General features: G+C 34.9%; 1 protein-coding gene across 8 annotated transcripts in view; it reads left to right on the forward strand.

Moving 5' to 3' along the window:
- Window positions 1-17890, forward strand: part of RIC1 (RIC1 homolog, RAB6A GEF complex partner 1) — a 46533-nt gene that overhangs the window by 15847 nt on the left and 12796 nt on the right. For 5 of the 8 annotated variants that reach the window (XM_005425577.2, XM_031060761.1, XM_031060768.1 and 2 more), the window contains 11 exons: window positions 8731-8838; window positions 9917-10059; window positions 10222-10358; window positions 11310-11401; window positions 12436-12524; window positions 13363-13507; window positions 13983-14031; window positions 15162-15311; window positions 15604-15807; window positions 17226-17264; window positions 17520-17630. In XM_005425577.2, the coding sequence (XP_005425634.1) occupies window positions 8731-8838; window positions 9917-10059; window positions 10222-10358; window positions 11310-11401; window positions 12436-12524; window positions 13363-13507; window positions 13983-14031; window positions 15162-15311; window positions 15604-15807; window positions 17226-17264; window positions 17520-17630 (1267 nt within the window). The remainder of the gene's footprint in view (window positions 1-8730; window positions 8839-9916; window positions 10060-10221; window positions 10359-11309; window positions 11402-12435; window positions 12525-13362; window positions 13508-13982; window positions 14032-15161; window positions 15312-15603; window positions 15808-17225; window positions 17265-17519; window positions 17631-17890) is intronic. The other 3 variants (XM_031060763.1, XM_031060765.1, XM_031060764.1) reach the window with 2 other exon arrangements.

The raw sequence follows: 17890 nt of genomic DNA on the forward strand, positions 1-17890 counted from the left end.
TGGGGGGTGTTTTAATTGGCAAAATCTGAAAACTTTGGAAATATATATAAAACACACAATAAAAGTTGAAAAAGAAGCTTTGTCAAGTTTGCTTAGAATATGACTTGTAGGAAAGCTTGAAAATACCTATTAAGCCATCAGTGACTAACCAGTCTAACTTTTATAAATTTATATAAAACTTTTCTAAAAGTTTAGTAATTGGTACGAATTGTTAACCTGAAAATGCGTGTTTTAGTTGTTAGTTGTGTGTTGAACAATCAGGGTTTTAAAATACATTTGTATAACCCAATAGGACTATAATGCAAATTCCGTAGAGGAGTACAAGGTGTTTGTGTGTTTATGATAGGTTGCTCACAGTCTCCTGAGACTATGGTGTGTGCTTACCTTTAAGAGGATGAATTATCTCACTGAATTCACTGCGATTACTAACTTGTCTATACTTAGCCCTCAATTTTGAACACCTAAATAAAATTACTACTGTTCTGATTATATTAGATCAAAAGAAAGACACAGGTATTTGTGGGTGAATTGTGCCTCCTGTGATTAATGTCAAATGATTCTTTAAGTTATTAAAATGGAATGAACTTCTTTTGCAGGTGCAGATACAGCGCGCTGCCCGTAAGCAGTCTCACTAATTTACATTGTGGAGCAAATACTTGGTAGAGGTTAATCATACAAAAACCCTCCAATCTAAAATGAACAGACAAATGAGACCAAAAGCTAGAATTGAAACTTTTATCTTTCTTTTGGCATATATTCATTTTCCAAAGGCATTATTTCATTGAAATGGTCAGATTTCACTTCTGCTGGGCTGAACAATACCAAATTAGTTTTCTTCATTCTGAAGCCATTACAGATCAGTGAAAGGCCTTGTATGTGACTTGCCTCATGCTTGAAAGGGGACATCTTACTGTTTTCTCCCCCTGTAACAGTGTGTTCTTGGCTCCTTCCTCTGTGTTGGCAGCAATGATTATGCAGCTGTGCCTTAAGTAAAGTTGGGTTGTTGACCTGATGGGGAAACTAAACCTGCCTATCTCCCTTTTTTAACCCTCCCTGTCCCCTGCCCTGGATTTTAGTAGCTTATTTTGCAAGTTGGCATTTAATAAAAGGCTGGCATTAGGAAATGGTGACTTTGAAGTAGTACTGAGTAGCTACCCTGGAAGTTAAAAAGCATGAAGTGACTGTTCAGTGATATTTGTGTAAATCTTATGATTCATGGTAAAGCAATTGCTTGGAACATTTTTGCAGTCATGGTGATATTAATTAGGACTCTTCCAGCTCTGTCTTCTGTGGTTATTTACCTATGCTGGGCAAAGTGAGAGAGAGGGTGATGACTTTTGGAAAAAGTATGAGGGAATCCTTGCATTAGCAAAGTGACATCTGCTGGAAACCAGTCAGTAAAAACTGAGATGAATGTTCAGTCATCTTGTACTTTTTAAAATTATTACTAATTGTTGATGTTTATTAAGTTCCCATATCTACTAACTTTTTGAAAACAGAATGAAGCCTGTTCTTTAGTAGCCTATCTTTAAATAATAGTGGCCAGTTCTGGCAGAAATACAAAATTTCAATGTCATGACTACAATGAGAAAGGGAAACCCTCTTAATACAACTTCTTCTTGAACAGATTTCTTAAGCTGTGCATGTCAATATAACAAGATGGTTGTGCATTGGGAATACACACCAGTAAAATCCTCAGCTGCACCAAAATACTGGTCTGGTGCAAAATTTCCTAGTTTATTCAATATCCTGAAGTTGAAATTGCAGCTATGTTTGTTAACATGCAGGTGAAAATACTGAGAATGGTTGTGTTTAGATCCTTTTGTCAGCTTAGCTCTTGTTTAAACAAACTGTGCATATTTTACCATATATGAAAGAAAAAGTGAGTAGTCAGAAAAGCAGGTACTAGATATATGGTAGATAATTTCTTGACTTCAGCAGTTTTTTGCAGTCTTCAAGATTGGGACACTGAAGTAAAGTAACTTCATGTGGTATTGGTACATTTTAAATAGCTGCTTTAAAATTTGCTTGATAATGGTTTAGCTTTGAGTTGAAGAAAAGGATCAAATGAGTTGCTGAAAGTCAAAATTGCTCATCAGTTGTCTGTATGGGAGAGGGATGTTTGTGGAGAAAATTTTCTTCCAATTGATAGTTACTTTTATACAGAGTTGTTACTATATGTAACCTTTGAGCAACATGGACGAGAAGAGCTTGCCTGTATGTGGTGTGTTAACGGCTGTTCTAGCATGCAGCTGTTGTGTAAACTGTAATTGCACTTACGAAAGTTTTTCATTGGTTCAACTCAAACAAAATGCTTCAATGTGGAAAGCAAAACAAAACTGTATGAGAAGTGACAGAAACATTTGGGCTGTTTGTAGCTCAGTATGCATTCTAGTATATCTAATCGCAGCATGATTTTTTTTCAGAGCCAAGTCTCTCTTTTTTTCTCAATCTAATCAGCACACTTTTAGTAAAAGAGCTAAAGTGTGAATTGAGGCTGAGATGCCATCCTGTTTGAATGCCAGAGTCTTTGCTTTTCCTTATCTTTCAGTATAATGAAATACAGAGATTTTGGAAAGTAAGGTTGAGTGAACTTCTCTTGCACCCTGCTATTGTTTGTATTAAACCAGACAGAATCAGAGCCTAGGAAAATTGATTTCCTGTTTAAAAATGCACATTTCACATGATTGCCTCCTTTTCATATCATCCAGTTGTAATGGTCTTTATATTCTGAAATCCAGTGTTTTAATGGAAGTACTAAAATCCAAAATTAACATTTGTTTCTGGACCCCACAAATCTGTTGAAGCTTGTTGTATTAGTAACTGAGGACTTAGCTCTTACGAAATTTAGAGTATGTTAAATACTTAAAGAAGGTTTAGTGGGAAATACTTCTTAAACACTGTTTTGTACTTTTAGAGATTTAATCTATATGAAATCTACTCATGTAGGTATGGTAAGAGTTAGTCAACTGACCTGTTCAGTATTATGCATATTATGTGTAAAAACCTGTTACTAGACATATATGATAAAACAAGCGCTCATGCCGTAAGTGCAACATATGAATATTTATATATAAAAAAGGAAACTTTTGATTTTTCTTGCTGGAATCTATTGGGTTTTTTTGTCATATTGTGATAGTTTAGGAATGTAGTTTTTCTGTCAAAGACAATTTTTCTGGCACTGTTGATATTTGGCTAGGAATTGCCAGTCTGTTCTTGGAGAGAATTGTCATTCATGCTTAATGAAAACTTACTGTATCCTGCTTAATTTGTGAGACTAAAAACAGGGGGAAGAAAGCAGTAATTGTATGGTGTTTAGTTTTTTAAAATTGAGCCAGAGTACCCTGCAGTTTTATTCCAGCTCTTGGATGCTTTGCTCCTGTTCAGAGCAGATTTGGAAGAGAATCAGTATTGGCCATTAGCCCACATTCTGGGATATTTTCCTACAGTGAGCACAAGTACAAAGTCCTGCTTCAATTAGTTCGGTCTGGTTTTACCACCCAATTCCTAAAGTAACTACAAGACAAAACATGAAAAATAATGTATGTAAGGTGAGATTGTAGCATTTTAAAATAAAATTTATCTCTGCCTTTGATTGCTTGAGGAAAATGACAGTGCATAGAAGCAAATTTGCAGCTTTGTAAGCTGTGGCAAGGTACAGTGGAAACTTTTTGAGGATTTTCCAAATGAATTTGTATAGCTATTCTTATGTTTGACAGTAAAGAGGTGAGTAACACCATCAGAGTGGGGGCTTCTCTGTACTGATCTGGTTGTTGTTTCTGTTTAGAGGTTTGCCAAGGAGAGTAACTGAAGTTTTTTCACTTGAAGAGCATGTGTGACTTAGTGCTGAGGATATTTTTGCTTTTCAAGAAAGACAAAATCTAGAAATTTTACATGGCTGATTAACTAAATGTGGTAATTGGAGAGTCTTTTGTGTCAGGTTTCTTCATATCCTCAAGTGGAGCCTGCATTTGGGGAGTGATAAGAATGTTGTGTAAATTTAGAATGAGACCTCAGTGGTGTAGGTTATTAAGTCTTTGAAAATGCTTTGAAAATTGGTTGTTATCTGACCAGTATGAATTTGTGAAGAAACTAGTTCATATGATGGTTTTCAAACTTGTATTGTTGCTTATATACCTGCTTACTCTATTCATGTCTTATCTTTCTGGCATTTTTAAAATCTCCTTTTCTATAGCCTGATGGTTTATAGGTGCCATAAATTACCTCATCAGTGGACATTTTCTTCCTGATTCAATGACTGAAGATTACTATGTACAAAGGTTTTGAACTTCAAACTCTGCAAGGGTAATCAGTGAGGTGTAGGGTGAATTAACTTACTAGGTAATTCGTGCTCAGCATTAAGCTTCTGCTGAACTTTACCATTGTGGTTTTCCCTGTAAGATTTTAGGATTGTTTGGAAAGTGTATTTTTAAACTAGATTAGCTGAAGAACTTTCATTAACCATTATGGCGCTTGCAAACTCTTGATGGTGGTTCAAGATGTTTTAACCTTTTAGTTAAAGGGAAACAGGTTAGATATCAGGAAAAAGTTTTTTACAGAAAGAGTGATAAAGTACTGGAATGGTCTGCCCATGGAGGTGGTGGGGTCACCATTCCTCGATGTGTTGAAAAAAAGATGTGGCACTCAGTGCCATGGTTTAGTTAGGGCATGGATTGGATTTGATGATCTTAAAGGTCTCTTCCAACCCAGTGATTTTGTGGTTCTGTAACTGTTGTCAAGAAATCTTTGCAAATTAAATAATAATTTAGTAAACCATTTAGCCTTTTTATATGAATAGTTGATTAATATGCTAGCTAGCTGTTTCTTAAACTGCAGAAATGTGCTACTACCTAATTGTGTAGTGAAGGCTATACTAAGAACTACTTGTCTAAGCACTTATTCTTCATAGTTGTTACCATAACCTCACTTTAATTTTGTTGGTGCAGCTATTGCCAATCTGTATGAATACATCTCTGCATCCAGTCAGATGTATTTAATCCTCAGCTGGTGGCTACCTGTAGTGTGTGGTGGAGAGATGCAGGTTTAAGGAGTGAAAAGATGCTAGATGCATGAAAACTAAATCTCACAGGTGATGATGCAGGCTTTTTGAATCAGGTATAAAAAAATGAAGTCCTCAGGTTTTTTCAGGTTTTTTCCTTCTTGACTTCAAGAAGAGCAACTTGTTGGTGGTGTAAATTGTTTTAGAAACATTGCCCTGCTTTTGTCATATAAATATTGCCATTAATAGCTGAAGCATCATCATTTTTAATCTTCTTCTTGTCCCTTCTTTCCCACTCTAAGTACTACTGAAGTAATTTTATCAGGAACAACTAAGAAGATCATAGCCCAAAAGTAGTATAAAAATATTTTACCTTGTTTGTATCAAACAATTGTTCTAGAAATAATTTTTAAGTGTCTGCATTCTTTCTTATTTTTTTCAGTGAAATGTCTCCATTACTTCTCATTACTTGCATGGTTTAGCTAGTGAGAATGGATGCTACTGCCTTGTTTGTTGTTTGTTTGGTTTTTAAGTAATACTTTGTTTGCCATTAGCCGCAGTATTTTTTTGAAGTACTGTATTTTTTTTACTCTGAGAGCATTTCTGTATTTTTCTAAACTATTATCCAACAATAACTGCCAACTGTATTACTACGATTACTCCAAATAGTACAGTGGAAACTTAAATATGAATTTAATGCTAATTCTTCTCCAAGCTACAATTCTCCATTACTAAGCAGAAGGCAGTGGACATTATTTTAAAATACCAGAACAGACTTAAATATAATATGTGTTGTGTATCTTAATTGCAATTATAAAGAAACTCCCTAAGTACATGCTTTCAGATTCTGCTATAATTAACTTCTTAAGTATTTCTTAGATGCTTTTGGTAGCAGTGACAAATTTGTTTGTGCATCATGTTGTATGACTTAACTGCTATGCAGTTAGTGGAGGCCATAAATGCAGTACTGTTCACCTAGAAAAACTAGCTGGGTGGTGTCCTGTTTCCTCTGTGGGCTTCCCACCATTTCAGATAACAAACCTCAAGAAATTCTTCCTACCAGTTGAAGAGGCTGTCTGCCTCTGCTTTTGCATGGTGCTGCCTCTTTCTTGAATTTAGGTTGCTTTGAAGTTTGGTGTGGTGAGGCTTTTAAAAACTGCATCCCTAATCTTTCCATGTTTCAGTTTTTCTTGGGCTGCAGATTTTCCTCAGTTCTGAGTTTTAAGAGATTTATTCACAGGCTTAGTTACATTAACAGATGCCATGCAAATAGCAATGATTATATTTGATTTGACATGCAGCCGGTCAGTCGCTGGAATGTATTCCTCTCAATTCTTGTGCAAAACTTCAAGTTTGGCTGCAGCCATAGCAGATGCTGATGTGGCAACCCAGACCAAACATTCTTTCCTGCTTCAGTCATCTGTGTGCATTCTTCGTTTAAAGGTCAAAGGAACTCAGCCAGTAAGGCTGACTCATGCAGATGTGGACTGTATGAACATGGTGTACTTTCGGTAGCACCTCCTTTGCACCCATACTAGGGGTTTCTTTTTGAATTGATAAATTAGACGAAATCATAGGCAATGAGTTGAAATAGTGGCATTTTTGGAGTTTCAGTCAAGGTGATGTACCTCAATTCTGTGTGGATTGGCCTCTTGCAAGGTGGATAAAAGAAGCCTTTTTGGGACAGGAATGATAGTACCCCAGTAGAAAAGATAAGGTGCCACAGATGGTGACCAATTCACTAAAACTAGCTTGTCAAACTGAAAATGTTCAAGTATTCTTGAAAGCTATTTTTTATCAAAGGTGTTGAAGGGAAAAAAAGCCAGCCTGCGTGGAGGCTGGAAATTTTTCTTCCTGCAAAACACATGTCCTTTAAACCATGTTGTTACCATTCTGGCTTTGTAGTTTGTGCTGTGCAGAAACATTGAGTTTACACTTGATTATGTATTTCGGTCAGTTAAAACAAACATGTTAAGTTGAGTCTTATACATACCTAACAGCAACCTTTCTGCATTATTCAACCCTTTCATCTCAGTTTTAGTCACTTGCTTGCACAATTCAGTTGTACCACTGATTGTTGATAAACCAGAGTAATTTCATCTAGTTTGGGAGAATACTCTCTGGAACTGTATGTTCACATGTGTTGAAAAGCCTATCTCCAAACACCTGGGGTTTTGTACATTTTAAAAAATACCTCAACAACCCCACCATGCTAGTATTATTAAAAAAAGAAATTACTGTTTTTTTCAGGGTTCCTATCAGTCCATGATAGCTAGCTTACATGAAGGCCTAGATCTTTCCTAAGACATCTGCCTTTTACAATTAATTAAAAAAAAATGCAAACCACACATTCTAATAATTTAAATTTATACAAGTTGCAAATCTTCTGGTGGTAGATTAACTAACCTTAAAATAATTTTTTCTCATTTTTTGATGTAATTCTGCATAGCCACCATAGTTTCGTTCTGGAAAAATGATACTACTTCCATCTGCTAAATCCAGATGGACAAAGGTTACCTTGGTCTTACCTTAGCTGGCATATATCTTTGTCCTTGCTACATAAGGAAAGGTAATAACAGATATGAATATGGCATTGCTATTAAATGGTAATGAATTAAGGAACTTGATCTCCACTGAGATAAACAAGACAGGAAAGAGATTGATGTATCCTTGTGCTGTCAAACTTCTCTAAAGCTGCATCTGCTTTGGTTTCTGCCATGTCTTAGGCAGTTATATTTGCTACCCTGGTGTAAATTAAAATAAATGTTCTGTCAGTTAAAATACAGGTAAAGATTACATGAATCTGTGTACTTATCTATTGTTTCTGACTGTTGAAGTTACTACAAATTCTAACTTGTCTGCAATGCCTGTTGCACTTATAGTTTGCTTTGCTTACTAGCATAATGCTCATTAGATAAATTAGCTGAATGACATGTTACTTATGACTGTAGGTCAGTTTTCATTTTAAAAAAAGTTTAAAAGGCACATGGCATGTCTGATAACCCCAATAAATAAGGAATATTTTAATGACGCTGTATAGTAATGTATAATGATGTTGTGACATATCAATGGAACGTGAAATTTAAAATGAGGAAGACAGAAATAAGATGCTTTCTAAATCTAGAAGTTGTTACTTTGTAATGGTCTGTTTAAAGGGACAGAATCAGTGTTCAGTCATCTCTTCTTAGTAGGTCTTAGGTTAAAAACTAGTTAATTTGCTTCAGGGAGAAATATTCCTATGAAATACTGTGATAGGTGTCTACTTGTATTATGCATACTGAATTTATATTATAAACATTGATCTGGCAAAAGGAATGGAAGAAACATAAACATTTTGAAGACTGTAATATCTGTAATGCATCTTGAAAAATAATAAATTGCAGATACTTATGAATTCAGCATATTTAATTACTGTAAACAATTGAGTAACAATTTATCAAATCAGATTTTTCACTGATACATATCCCTTATTTTAGGAGTATTAAGGCAGGCCTCACAGCTATTGTAATGTTCATTCTCTATTCATTGTCTTATTTTGCCTACATACTAGACTAAACTTTTAGCATCAAAATTACATCCTAGATATTCAGTGCTGCTTGGGGGGTGTGTATGTATACATATATATACACGTATAAATATGGCGAAAAAAGACCACAGGAATGTAAGTCAGTAACTCTTGCGTCTTTTGAAGGACAACCTGTTTCAATTGAAACATTTCTCTTGTATTTTAGAGGAAGCCCTCATCTGAAGGGAACCCCACATTATAAGGAAGAACAATGTGCTCCTTCATTAAATCTAGAAATGAAGAAAGTGCTGGACTTGCAAGCCTCTATCACAAGGTATGCTCATTAATTGGGTCTTGAGAATTTTTCCTTATGTATCAGTATTTTTTAAAAAGTGAAGGGAAAACTGGATGGAAGAAAAGGGTTCTAGTGAGTTTTTAGGCTTATTAATACTAATGACTAGTATTAGTAAGTTACTATTAGCAGCTAGTAAGTCTGACAAGGTGAAAAAGTGAATTGCTGTTTAAGAATTCTTTCTGTGCTTGGCTATACTGATATTTTCAGCATACAGAAGTATGTAGTATGGTCAGTATTACTGTGTATTACAATATAAATGAGTTTGTCTTTCAGCTCCAAATGTATATTAGAGATTTCATGGAGACGTTGGTCTGTTAGAGAAAAACTGTACGCAGGATTTCAGCATTTCTCCAGATGCCTGCAGAGAGTCCACATTTGTCCTTTTTCTTTACCTCTTGCTTTTTTGTGGTGATGGCCTGCCCTATAAAGAAATTTTGAACATGCTAAATAAGTATGTGTCAAAAGTTGCTGAAACTTCATAGCATTGGAGGAGGTGGGAAAGTAACAAAGTGAAGTTTGGGAAGAGGCTCCTTAGGACAAAATGAGTGTTGGAAGACATGCAGTATATACTGGAAAAAGCTTTGTATGCAAGTAGATTAACAGTAGTTGTAAGGAGTTTGGAAATGTTTAAGAAAGGATTTAGAAGGAGTCTAATTTCTCCTTCACCAGTTCATTCCAACCACAGATTAAAATATATTGTGAATTATTTACAGCCTAGGCAGTATTGTTAATTTTCTGGGACAGATGAATAATTAATTGTTGTCAGCAATGTCTTATGGTTAGTCAAAGGTATTGAAAAGATCTTCAGCAGTTAGTATCCCAGTTAAGCAATTACTCTAACAGTACAGAGCTGTTCATGAACAGTGATTGCTGGAGAGAAGTTGAGGTGTATACTGTATTTTGTCAGTGTGGTACATGTTTGTAATTTATATGTAACTTTACAATGCAATTGCTGGTACAAGAGGCAGTAATACAATGTTTATAATATTAATTGGTACTTCTGTGACATTGATTTGATACGAAGTTTTTTTAGAGATTAACAAATATCTTTAATTAGTTTGCAGTCCATGTTAGAAGATCTACTTGTGGCTACTGCTGATGGATTTCTCCATCTCATTCACTGGGATGGGATGACCAATGGGAGGAAGGCCATCAACCTCTGTACAGTTCCATTTTCTGTAGATCTGCAGTCTTCTCGAGGTAGGTTTTAGGGATTCTATTGCTTACAATAGTTACCTCTTAGTGACATACCATCTGATGTAAAATATTCTCTCTGTTCTTAAGCAGAGATGGGAAAATTTTGCCGTTTGTAAATGGGAATGAAATAGCCTGTTTAAATTAGGTTTTCTCATACTTTCTCAGCAGGTTCACTTATGGGATTTGAAGATGTTTACATCAGAGATATGGAATACTGTGCCACACTTGATGGCTTTGCTGTTGTTTTTAATGATGGCAGAGTTGGTTTCATTACACCAATGTCAAGTAGATTCACTGCTGAGGTATGTTTCCTTCAGCATTTCTACCATGCACAATAAATGTGTTTTCCTTGGTTTCTGCATTTCAGTTGGCTTTCTACTTTAAATTCTGTTCAGCTATAAAGAAACTAAAATTTAACATCTGCTTAAGAGATGACATAAGAACAAGACTGCATTTTGTAGCATAATTTGAGCTAGATTTTTATAGGGTTGGTACCACTGGGAGGCCGTAATTGATAATAGATTTAACTTCCATTTATTTATTGAAATTGTCATTACAGACCGTGTCTTATTGTGTCAGACCAGCAGCCTTTCTGTTAGAAGTTACAAGTGGGATGACAGGAAGTGGTATCTCCTAAGTATAAGTACTATGTCTAGGACTTAGTTCTTATCAAGTCTGTCTCTTTCTCATGGTGACAAGCATACTTCAGAATTTCTTTTACAGGAATCTTTTCTGAGTTTTCTTACCTGTAATTCAGCCTAAAACCTATTACATTTTATTGTTAGATATCTGTGTTTTAATTACAGAATACTGAAAAGAATAGATCTATATCAGATTCCTTCACCCACTTAAAACACTTGTGATCTCAGCTGTTGCAGATGGAAACTTACTTTCTTGTTTTTCTTTCCCTCTTCATTCTTAGTACCATCTACCATTTTTTCTTTCCCCTAGGCAGTGTTAAGGACTTTTTTGCCTTACAGGTATTGACTTAGTTTGTTATTAAGAGATCTTATAAACAGTTTGCTTACATACTGGTATCTTTCTGTAATTTATATGAAGAAGAAAGAAATTAGTTTTGCATTTACTGAATTTTATTTGTTTGAGCCATGTCATTTGATCTTGGCATTAACAGAAATTTTGAGATCATAAAGGTCAACTGACAGATGTGTAATATGGTGGACATGGATAGAAGCTGACTGTTATTAATAAAAGCACTGTTTAACAAAAAATCTTCTGAATTCCTTTCTCTACAGCAGCTCCATGGTGTTTGGGCACAAGATGTAGTTGATGGAACTTGTGTGGCAGTGAATAACAAATACAGGCTAATGGCGTTTGGATGTGCCAAGTAAGTTTTTTAAGGCTGGTTCAGACCAGGGGGAGATTGTTTCATTATAAATCTGAATTAGTAGTTACTTCTTACTAAGTTGGGTTGCAAGAACTGTAAAGATGAAAATAATCAGTCTGCCTGGAGATTACATAATGTGCTGTCAAGGAGGCAGGAGAGAGGTGGAAAGAAATGGCTGCTTGGTTGAACTGCAATTGAAATTTATGTTTGCTGTTCAGGTCTGGGGAAAAAAAATTAAAAGGTGGCTCGACCAGTAGCAAGGATTGGAAAGTGCTGCAATCCCAGCTAATCTCAAAGCAGGATTATAAAGTCAGTTTTAAGTAGTTAGTCATAGTAATCTGTGCAGTCATGATTTGGTCAAGAAAAATGTTGCCTGTTAGAGTAACTGTGAATATTTGTAAATTAAATGTTGCAGAAGTGCTTTTAGTTACGGTATTTTGCATACTGCTCCTTCAAGTCCCCCCTGTATAATACTGTTTAAGCTGGCCTTAGAGTGCAGCTTTTTATTTTCTTTGATTGTATTTTACTTAGGTTTTGCTTTAGAACATTTTTTAAAATCTGCTTTATTTTTCATCTGTCCTCTTAAGAACTAGTATTCTTGTTTGTAGTAACAATACAGTGTGTTGGTGTTTCCTCTGAAACAGGGAATAGTTACTTTGATTTACTGATCATAGTATGCCTTAGTACATCCCTGATGAAACTTTGGCACTGAGTAGCTACTGCCTTACCTCATGGATTGTCTGGCAATTGGAAGCCATAAATTTATGTGGTCTGTATGTACATATGTATCTTAAGAGAATGAAGTCATTTCAATACATTGATTATTCTAGGGCTGGTGATTTGGGTCCTCTGATGCCTTCTGGAAAGCATCTTAGAAATTTGTTTCATAAAGTTCTTTGACTATTACTTTATTCAACATCTCTGTTGTAGATAAATTTGTTACTGGTGAGAGAAATGGCATCTTTTCTTGGCCTCTTGAAACTGATAAGAAATCCAAATGGTCTGTAGTCTAAAGCATGTGTAATCTCTTCCAGTGGCTCTGTGCAGGTTTATACAATAGATACCACCACTGGCGCCATGCAGTTTTCTCATAAATTGGAACTGACACCAAAACAATATCCTGGTGAGATACTTTTATTCCTAGAATTTTCCAGCTGCTTTCAGAGTATATTTTTTATCATTGGCTAGTTAACCTCTGTTTGCATAATCACTGATGTGAATAGTATTTACTCCTGTCTGTTTATAATAATTAACTCTTGTGTCTTTGCACTTTTAACTGCTTGTTTTTTAATTAACTTTTGGGTGTGTTTTATTTGTGAGGGTTTGGGTGGGTGGTTTGTGTTTTTGTGGAGTTTTTTAACTAATTCTCAGTCTTGAAATTAATTTTCAATTACCTCAGGAAATTAAAGGTAATTGCCAAAACTGATAATGAGTATAATAGAACTGTGAATTAATTTAAAGTGACTGATATACAGGGTACAGAAAAAATACTGAGTAATGCAGCTTCCTTCCTGTGCTGCAGTGTATTTTTTCATGTAGTATTCTGTGCTTGAGAGTAAGGAGCATTGGAAGTGGGTAAATTGCATCCCCAACTGAAAATATGTGTGTCTGTTGGTTTTCAGTTAAATAACAAATTCATAAATAAGTTTAACAGTTGGGTTAAGTGCCTCTGTTGTCCAAAAAATTATTTTATTAGAATTGTGGTTCTGTGGTTGTCTTATAGCAGTGTACTTCTGACATGTTTTCCTGTATTCTTAGTTTCTTATGAAACTAAGCATTAATTGGAAAGAAACTATTTTTGTTTGCTACTTATTCATTTTGAGATGGTCAGTTTGATAAATGCATCAGTTAATTGAAAAATCAAATATTTACTTCCATATATTTTTGTTTATACTTTTACGGTGAAACCAGTTGAAGGACTTTCATTGTTTTCACTTACTTTGTTGTCTACTTTTAAACAGATATTTGGAATAAAACAGGACCCGTTAAACTAATCAGATGGTCACCTGATAGCTGTGTTGTGATGGTGACCTGGGAATGTGGAGGTTTGTCCTTATGGAGTGTTTTTGGTGCTCAGCTTATCTGTACTTTAGGAGGTGATTTTGCGTGAGTATTTTTAATGACATTGTAAAGAGTTTATTAGAAGTGTTTGTTTTTATAATTGAAAGCATCTAATTAGAAATTAATTCACTGAATTATCTTTTTAAAATGCTCTTTTTCCTTTATGATTTCTTAGATATTGAGATATCTTCGCAAATATTTAGGAGGGGATCATTTAAATATAAAGAAAAATGTATTATTTTTATTTTGTAATGGTCTTTTTGTCTGTGAAAGAAAATTACCCTAGAAGCAAACTTGAGCTAGCAAGTATTAAAATTCCCTCAGTGCCTGTATTTCAAATAGTTTATGCTAGACATCTGACAGTTGCATTGCCTTTTTTGTAGTGTCATGGATCAAACAAGCTGTACCATTTGAGATGAGGTTCAATGTAGAACCATATGAAAACACAAAGACAGGAATTTAATTTATTATTCTGATGAAGTCATTTGCAAACTCAAACTTGTTCTGTTCTGTTTTTAAGGTATCGATCTGATGGTGCCAAAAAGGACCCTCTAAAAATCCGTTCCATGGTAAATATGAATGTAAAAACACTGTAATAGGATGACTCTTAATGTTTTTAATTGTTTTTAGTATAACAGATTTTCAGAAAATCAAACTGTCTTTCTTTTGTCTAATTAGTTTTCATAGTAAGATGCCTCTACTACAATGTTTTATTGAAAGACAAAAGGACAACTGATGAATTTTTTCATGAAGTATGCATGACATGCCTTTTCTTGCCTTTGCTTTTAATATTAAGAATGAACACTTGCGATTTTTTCTTAATTTTGCTTTTTTATCTGGTGCTTTATTTCAAAGTGCAATGAGACACAGATAACATTAATTGTAGATGCCCGTATTTCTCTAAAATTACTAGCTGGCCTTTGACACTTAAAGTAACTCTACTAAGATTATTAATTCCAGAGAAACTGAACTGCTGGTTTTTTTACTACAAACTAGTTAACGTTAAATCTAATCCTGCTAGTCTGTAAAATCAATAAATAAATAGAATAAATTAGAGTAAATTTTAAATTAAAACAAATTTCAGACACATTCTACAAGGCCTCATACAAACCATGATGAATCTTTTGCAATATTTCTAAAACAATTTGGTTTATTCATCATGACACAGCTGCTATGAAGATTGACAGCTCTAAATATGAATCCCAAGTGGAGGTACATATATGCAATGACAGTACCTTTTAAATTTACCTCTTAACAATTTTCAAGAATTGAAATTCTGATATCATTGAATTTGATGAGCAACCGCCAGTGTAATTTTGGAAATCAGGATTGTTTCATACTGGCTCTTTGTTTGAATTTTTGTTTGTTTCCCTAAACTGCGAACTAAACAGTTTTCATTACTTATGTGGGTGTCTTTGCACAGTTACACTTCATTTAATCATTACTTTTTTAACATAAGACAGGAAATAATTCAAGCTAGATTCTTACTGTACCTTGTGAATTTTACTGTTTGATTCCTATAATGATACGGTTTAGAGCAACAAAATGTGTGGATTTTTTCCAGGCTCATGTATATCACAAGATCAGTTCCAATAAGTTTCTGTAGTTCTTGTTTTATGAGAATATATAGTATTACATTTATATATGCGTATGTAGTGTTAGGCTGGGGATTTTATTATTGTTATTCTTTTACCTTCAGACCTGGGGATCAGAAGGGTATCATCTCTGGGTTATTGATGGGAATTCTTCAAACATGAAACCTGAAAGAAATGCAAATAATGAAGCTCAGCAGTTTGGTATTCTGCAGTTTCAGTTCATCAAGAGTGCACTCACTGTTAATCCTTGTATGGTAGGTTTTTTGTTGATAAATATATCCTTGTTTTAGATCATACTTCCAGTTTTATGTGACCTCTGAGTTGTTCTCTCAGGTTTTAAGTCTGTTCTGGAGCCATTAGAGTTGTCTTTCTTTTTTGTCATAGAGCCTTTAAAATGGTACTGTGAAAATATTGCTATGCAATATTTCATATTGTTTACTTAGAATCTCTTAATATATTGATCATGTGTTTTTCTTTGTCTTCTGTATGTGGAATTCAAAGTTGCTTTTTTTTCTTTTGTTTTGTTTTTGTTTGGTTTTAATATAGAGTAACCAGGAGCAAGTCCTCCTTCAAGGAGAAGATCGCTTATATTTGAACTGTGGAGATGCAGCACAGACTCAGAGTCCCAGAAGTACTTTGGCACACTCTGAACATAACCACGCCAGGGCAAGAGGCCCATTTTCAGATGGCAGTTTAGATTCTCAGGGTTTAAGCACTTTACTAGGACACCGGCATTGGCATGTTGTACAGGTAATTGATCCTGGGTGCCCATATGTGCTTCGTGCTTGCAAGAGTTTGTAGGGATAGAATATGCAGCTGATCTCCTCACTCTCTGCCAGACATTTTTCTTCCGGTATGAGGTCATTGCCTTTTTATTGTCTCTGGAGGTTTGCCATGGTACAGCTTTTTCTCATTGACAAAAGGTGAAGCAGTGTTGGTCCTATCAGCCTTGTGGCTGTGAGTTTGCCTCCTAGCCAGTAAATACAGTCTTAAAGCTCTTACGACTTTGGGAAGGAGTAATTACTTTTCTGGGCTTTGAAAGAGAGTATAAATGCAACATGCAATAAATAATTTAGGTGTTTGTTTTGTTATTTATGCAAAATGCTTTAAAACATATTCAGCTGATGTATATAGTCTTCAGACTCCAGCTGTATTTTCAAACATAAAAAATGGCATCTATTTAAGCATGTAACTAAAACTTCACAATATCAGGCTTTCAAAGAAGAAATTGTTTCCAGGGTAGTAATGGGATTTATATTTTTCCTGTAATATAAATAAAAAGATAAATATCTTTTAATCTGTAATTCTAATGTGTATTCTTTGATGCTTGAATTGGTGACACTTTTTAAATAGAGATTTCTGAAAGATCCCCAGTATTTTGTTCTTCACATAGCACATAAATCAGTAGTATTAAAAAGCATGTGATTCTAGGCATATCAGGCAGGTTCTAGATACTGTTGAATTTCCATTTTAGCTCTTCTGTCTTCTAAAACTGGTATAGGAAGGAGATATCTTTGCTCTGTGGTAAAAGTAAAGCTGAAACAATTAGAATTACTGTGCAGAGCAACATATCCATGAAAAAGGACCGTGCCTGGGTCTCAAGAGTACCTACCTTCCTTGTGTCAGATCGGAGAATGGAGTTCTAAGCTGGTTTTGTATCATCCCATGTGACGTGAAGAATACAGAACTGAGATTTGATCTGATGTATTCCAGTAAAGTTCTCTCATAGGAAGGCTTTTGGATATGCTGGTGTGTATTTGTGACAGGATTAGAAATTTCATCCCTATACTGCAGGTCCTGTCTGAAGACTGTATTTATCAAAACCTTTATGTTCCTTGAAAGATTCTCTTAGAGAGGGAAGTAGCTGGGAGGAGAGATGAGCAAATTGTGACTATTAATCTGTCATATAGTATTAGTTGGTGTATGTTGTTAATGCATTTCGATGTTTTGTATATTCTAAACAGGGTAACATTTAGGCATCAGTAACTTTTGGTGTGTGGGCAGTAATTGTATTTAAAAACAAATTTCCAACATTATATACCTTTATGATAGTGTTTTGGAAAAAAACCACTGACATTGTCCAAATTCCTTTAGGATGTGACAATTGATCAGTACTTTAATGGTAGTTGGTATAGTCATGTGGCTTTCCTTTTCTCTCTTTTTTTTAGATTCATAGTACATATCTAGAGAGCAACTGGCCTATAAGGGTGAGTTATTTTAAGAATATGTTCATGCTTACTTAAAAATATTGAAGCGTTATGCTTAGGACTGGCTGAACTCTGAAAATGAAATCATTGATGTACATAACAGAGAGAAAAATGTGTTAGCAGAGTTTGAAACATGAAGATACTTCACGTGTTTTGAGTCTGATGTTATTGCCTTGTGGTGCATATTTGGATAGGATATATAGTTTAAATAAGTTCCCATCTGAGGTTCTGGTGGCTTTTATTTCTTTTTTACAGTTTTCAGCTATTGACAAGCTTGGACTGAATGTAGCTGTTGTTGGCAAGTTTGGTTTTGCACATTATTCTTTACTCACCAAAAAATGGAAGCTGTTTGGAAACATTACCCAGGTGAGAGGTTATGGAATTTTATTCTGGTGCACAGGGAAGATTTTATCTGTTGGGATGTGAGACTTGGAGAAAAGTAAAGAGAATCATTTTCGAGTAAACAGCCTGTGGACACACTTGGGATTAGGGTTGCTGGTTATACATGTGTTTTTCATAAAGTATCTGAAACACAAGTCTTGTGGTTTTGACACGCTTATTTGTGTTTGAATATTAGCAGAGCATTCCAATTTTGCATGCGTCTTGTCAGTCACTTAATTCCATTT

The sequence above is a fragment of the Geospiza fortis genome, unplaced genomic scaffold (genome assembly GCF_000277835.1).
Source record: "Geospiza fortis unplaced genomic scaffold, GeoFor_1.0 scaffold491, whole genome shotgun sequence".
NCBI lineage: Eukaryota > Metazoa > Chordata > Aves > Passeriformes > Thraupidae > Geospiza > Geospiza fortis.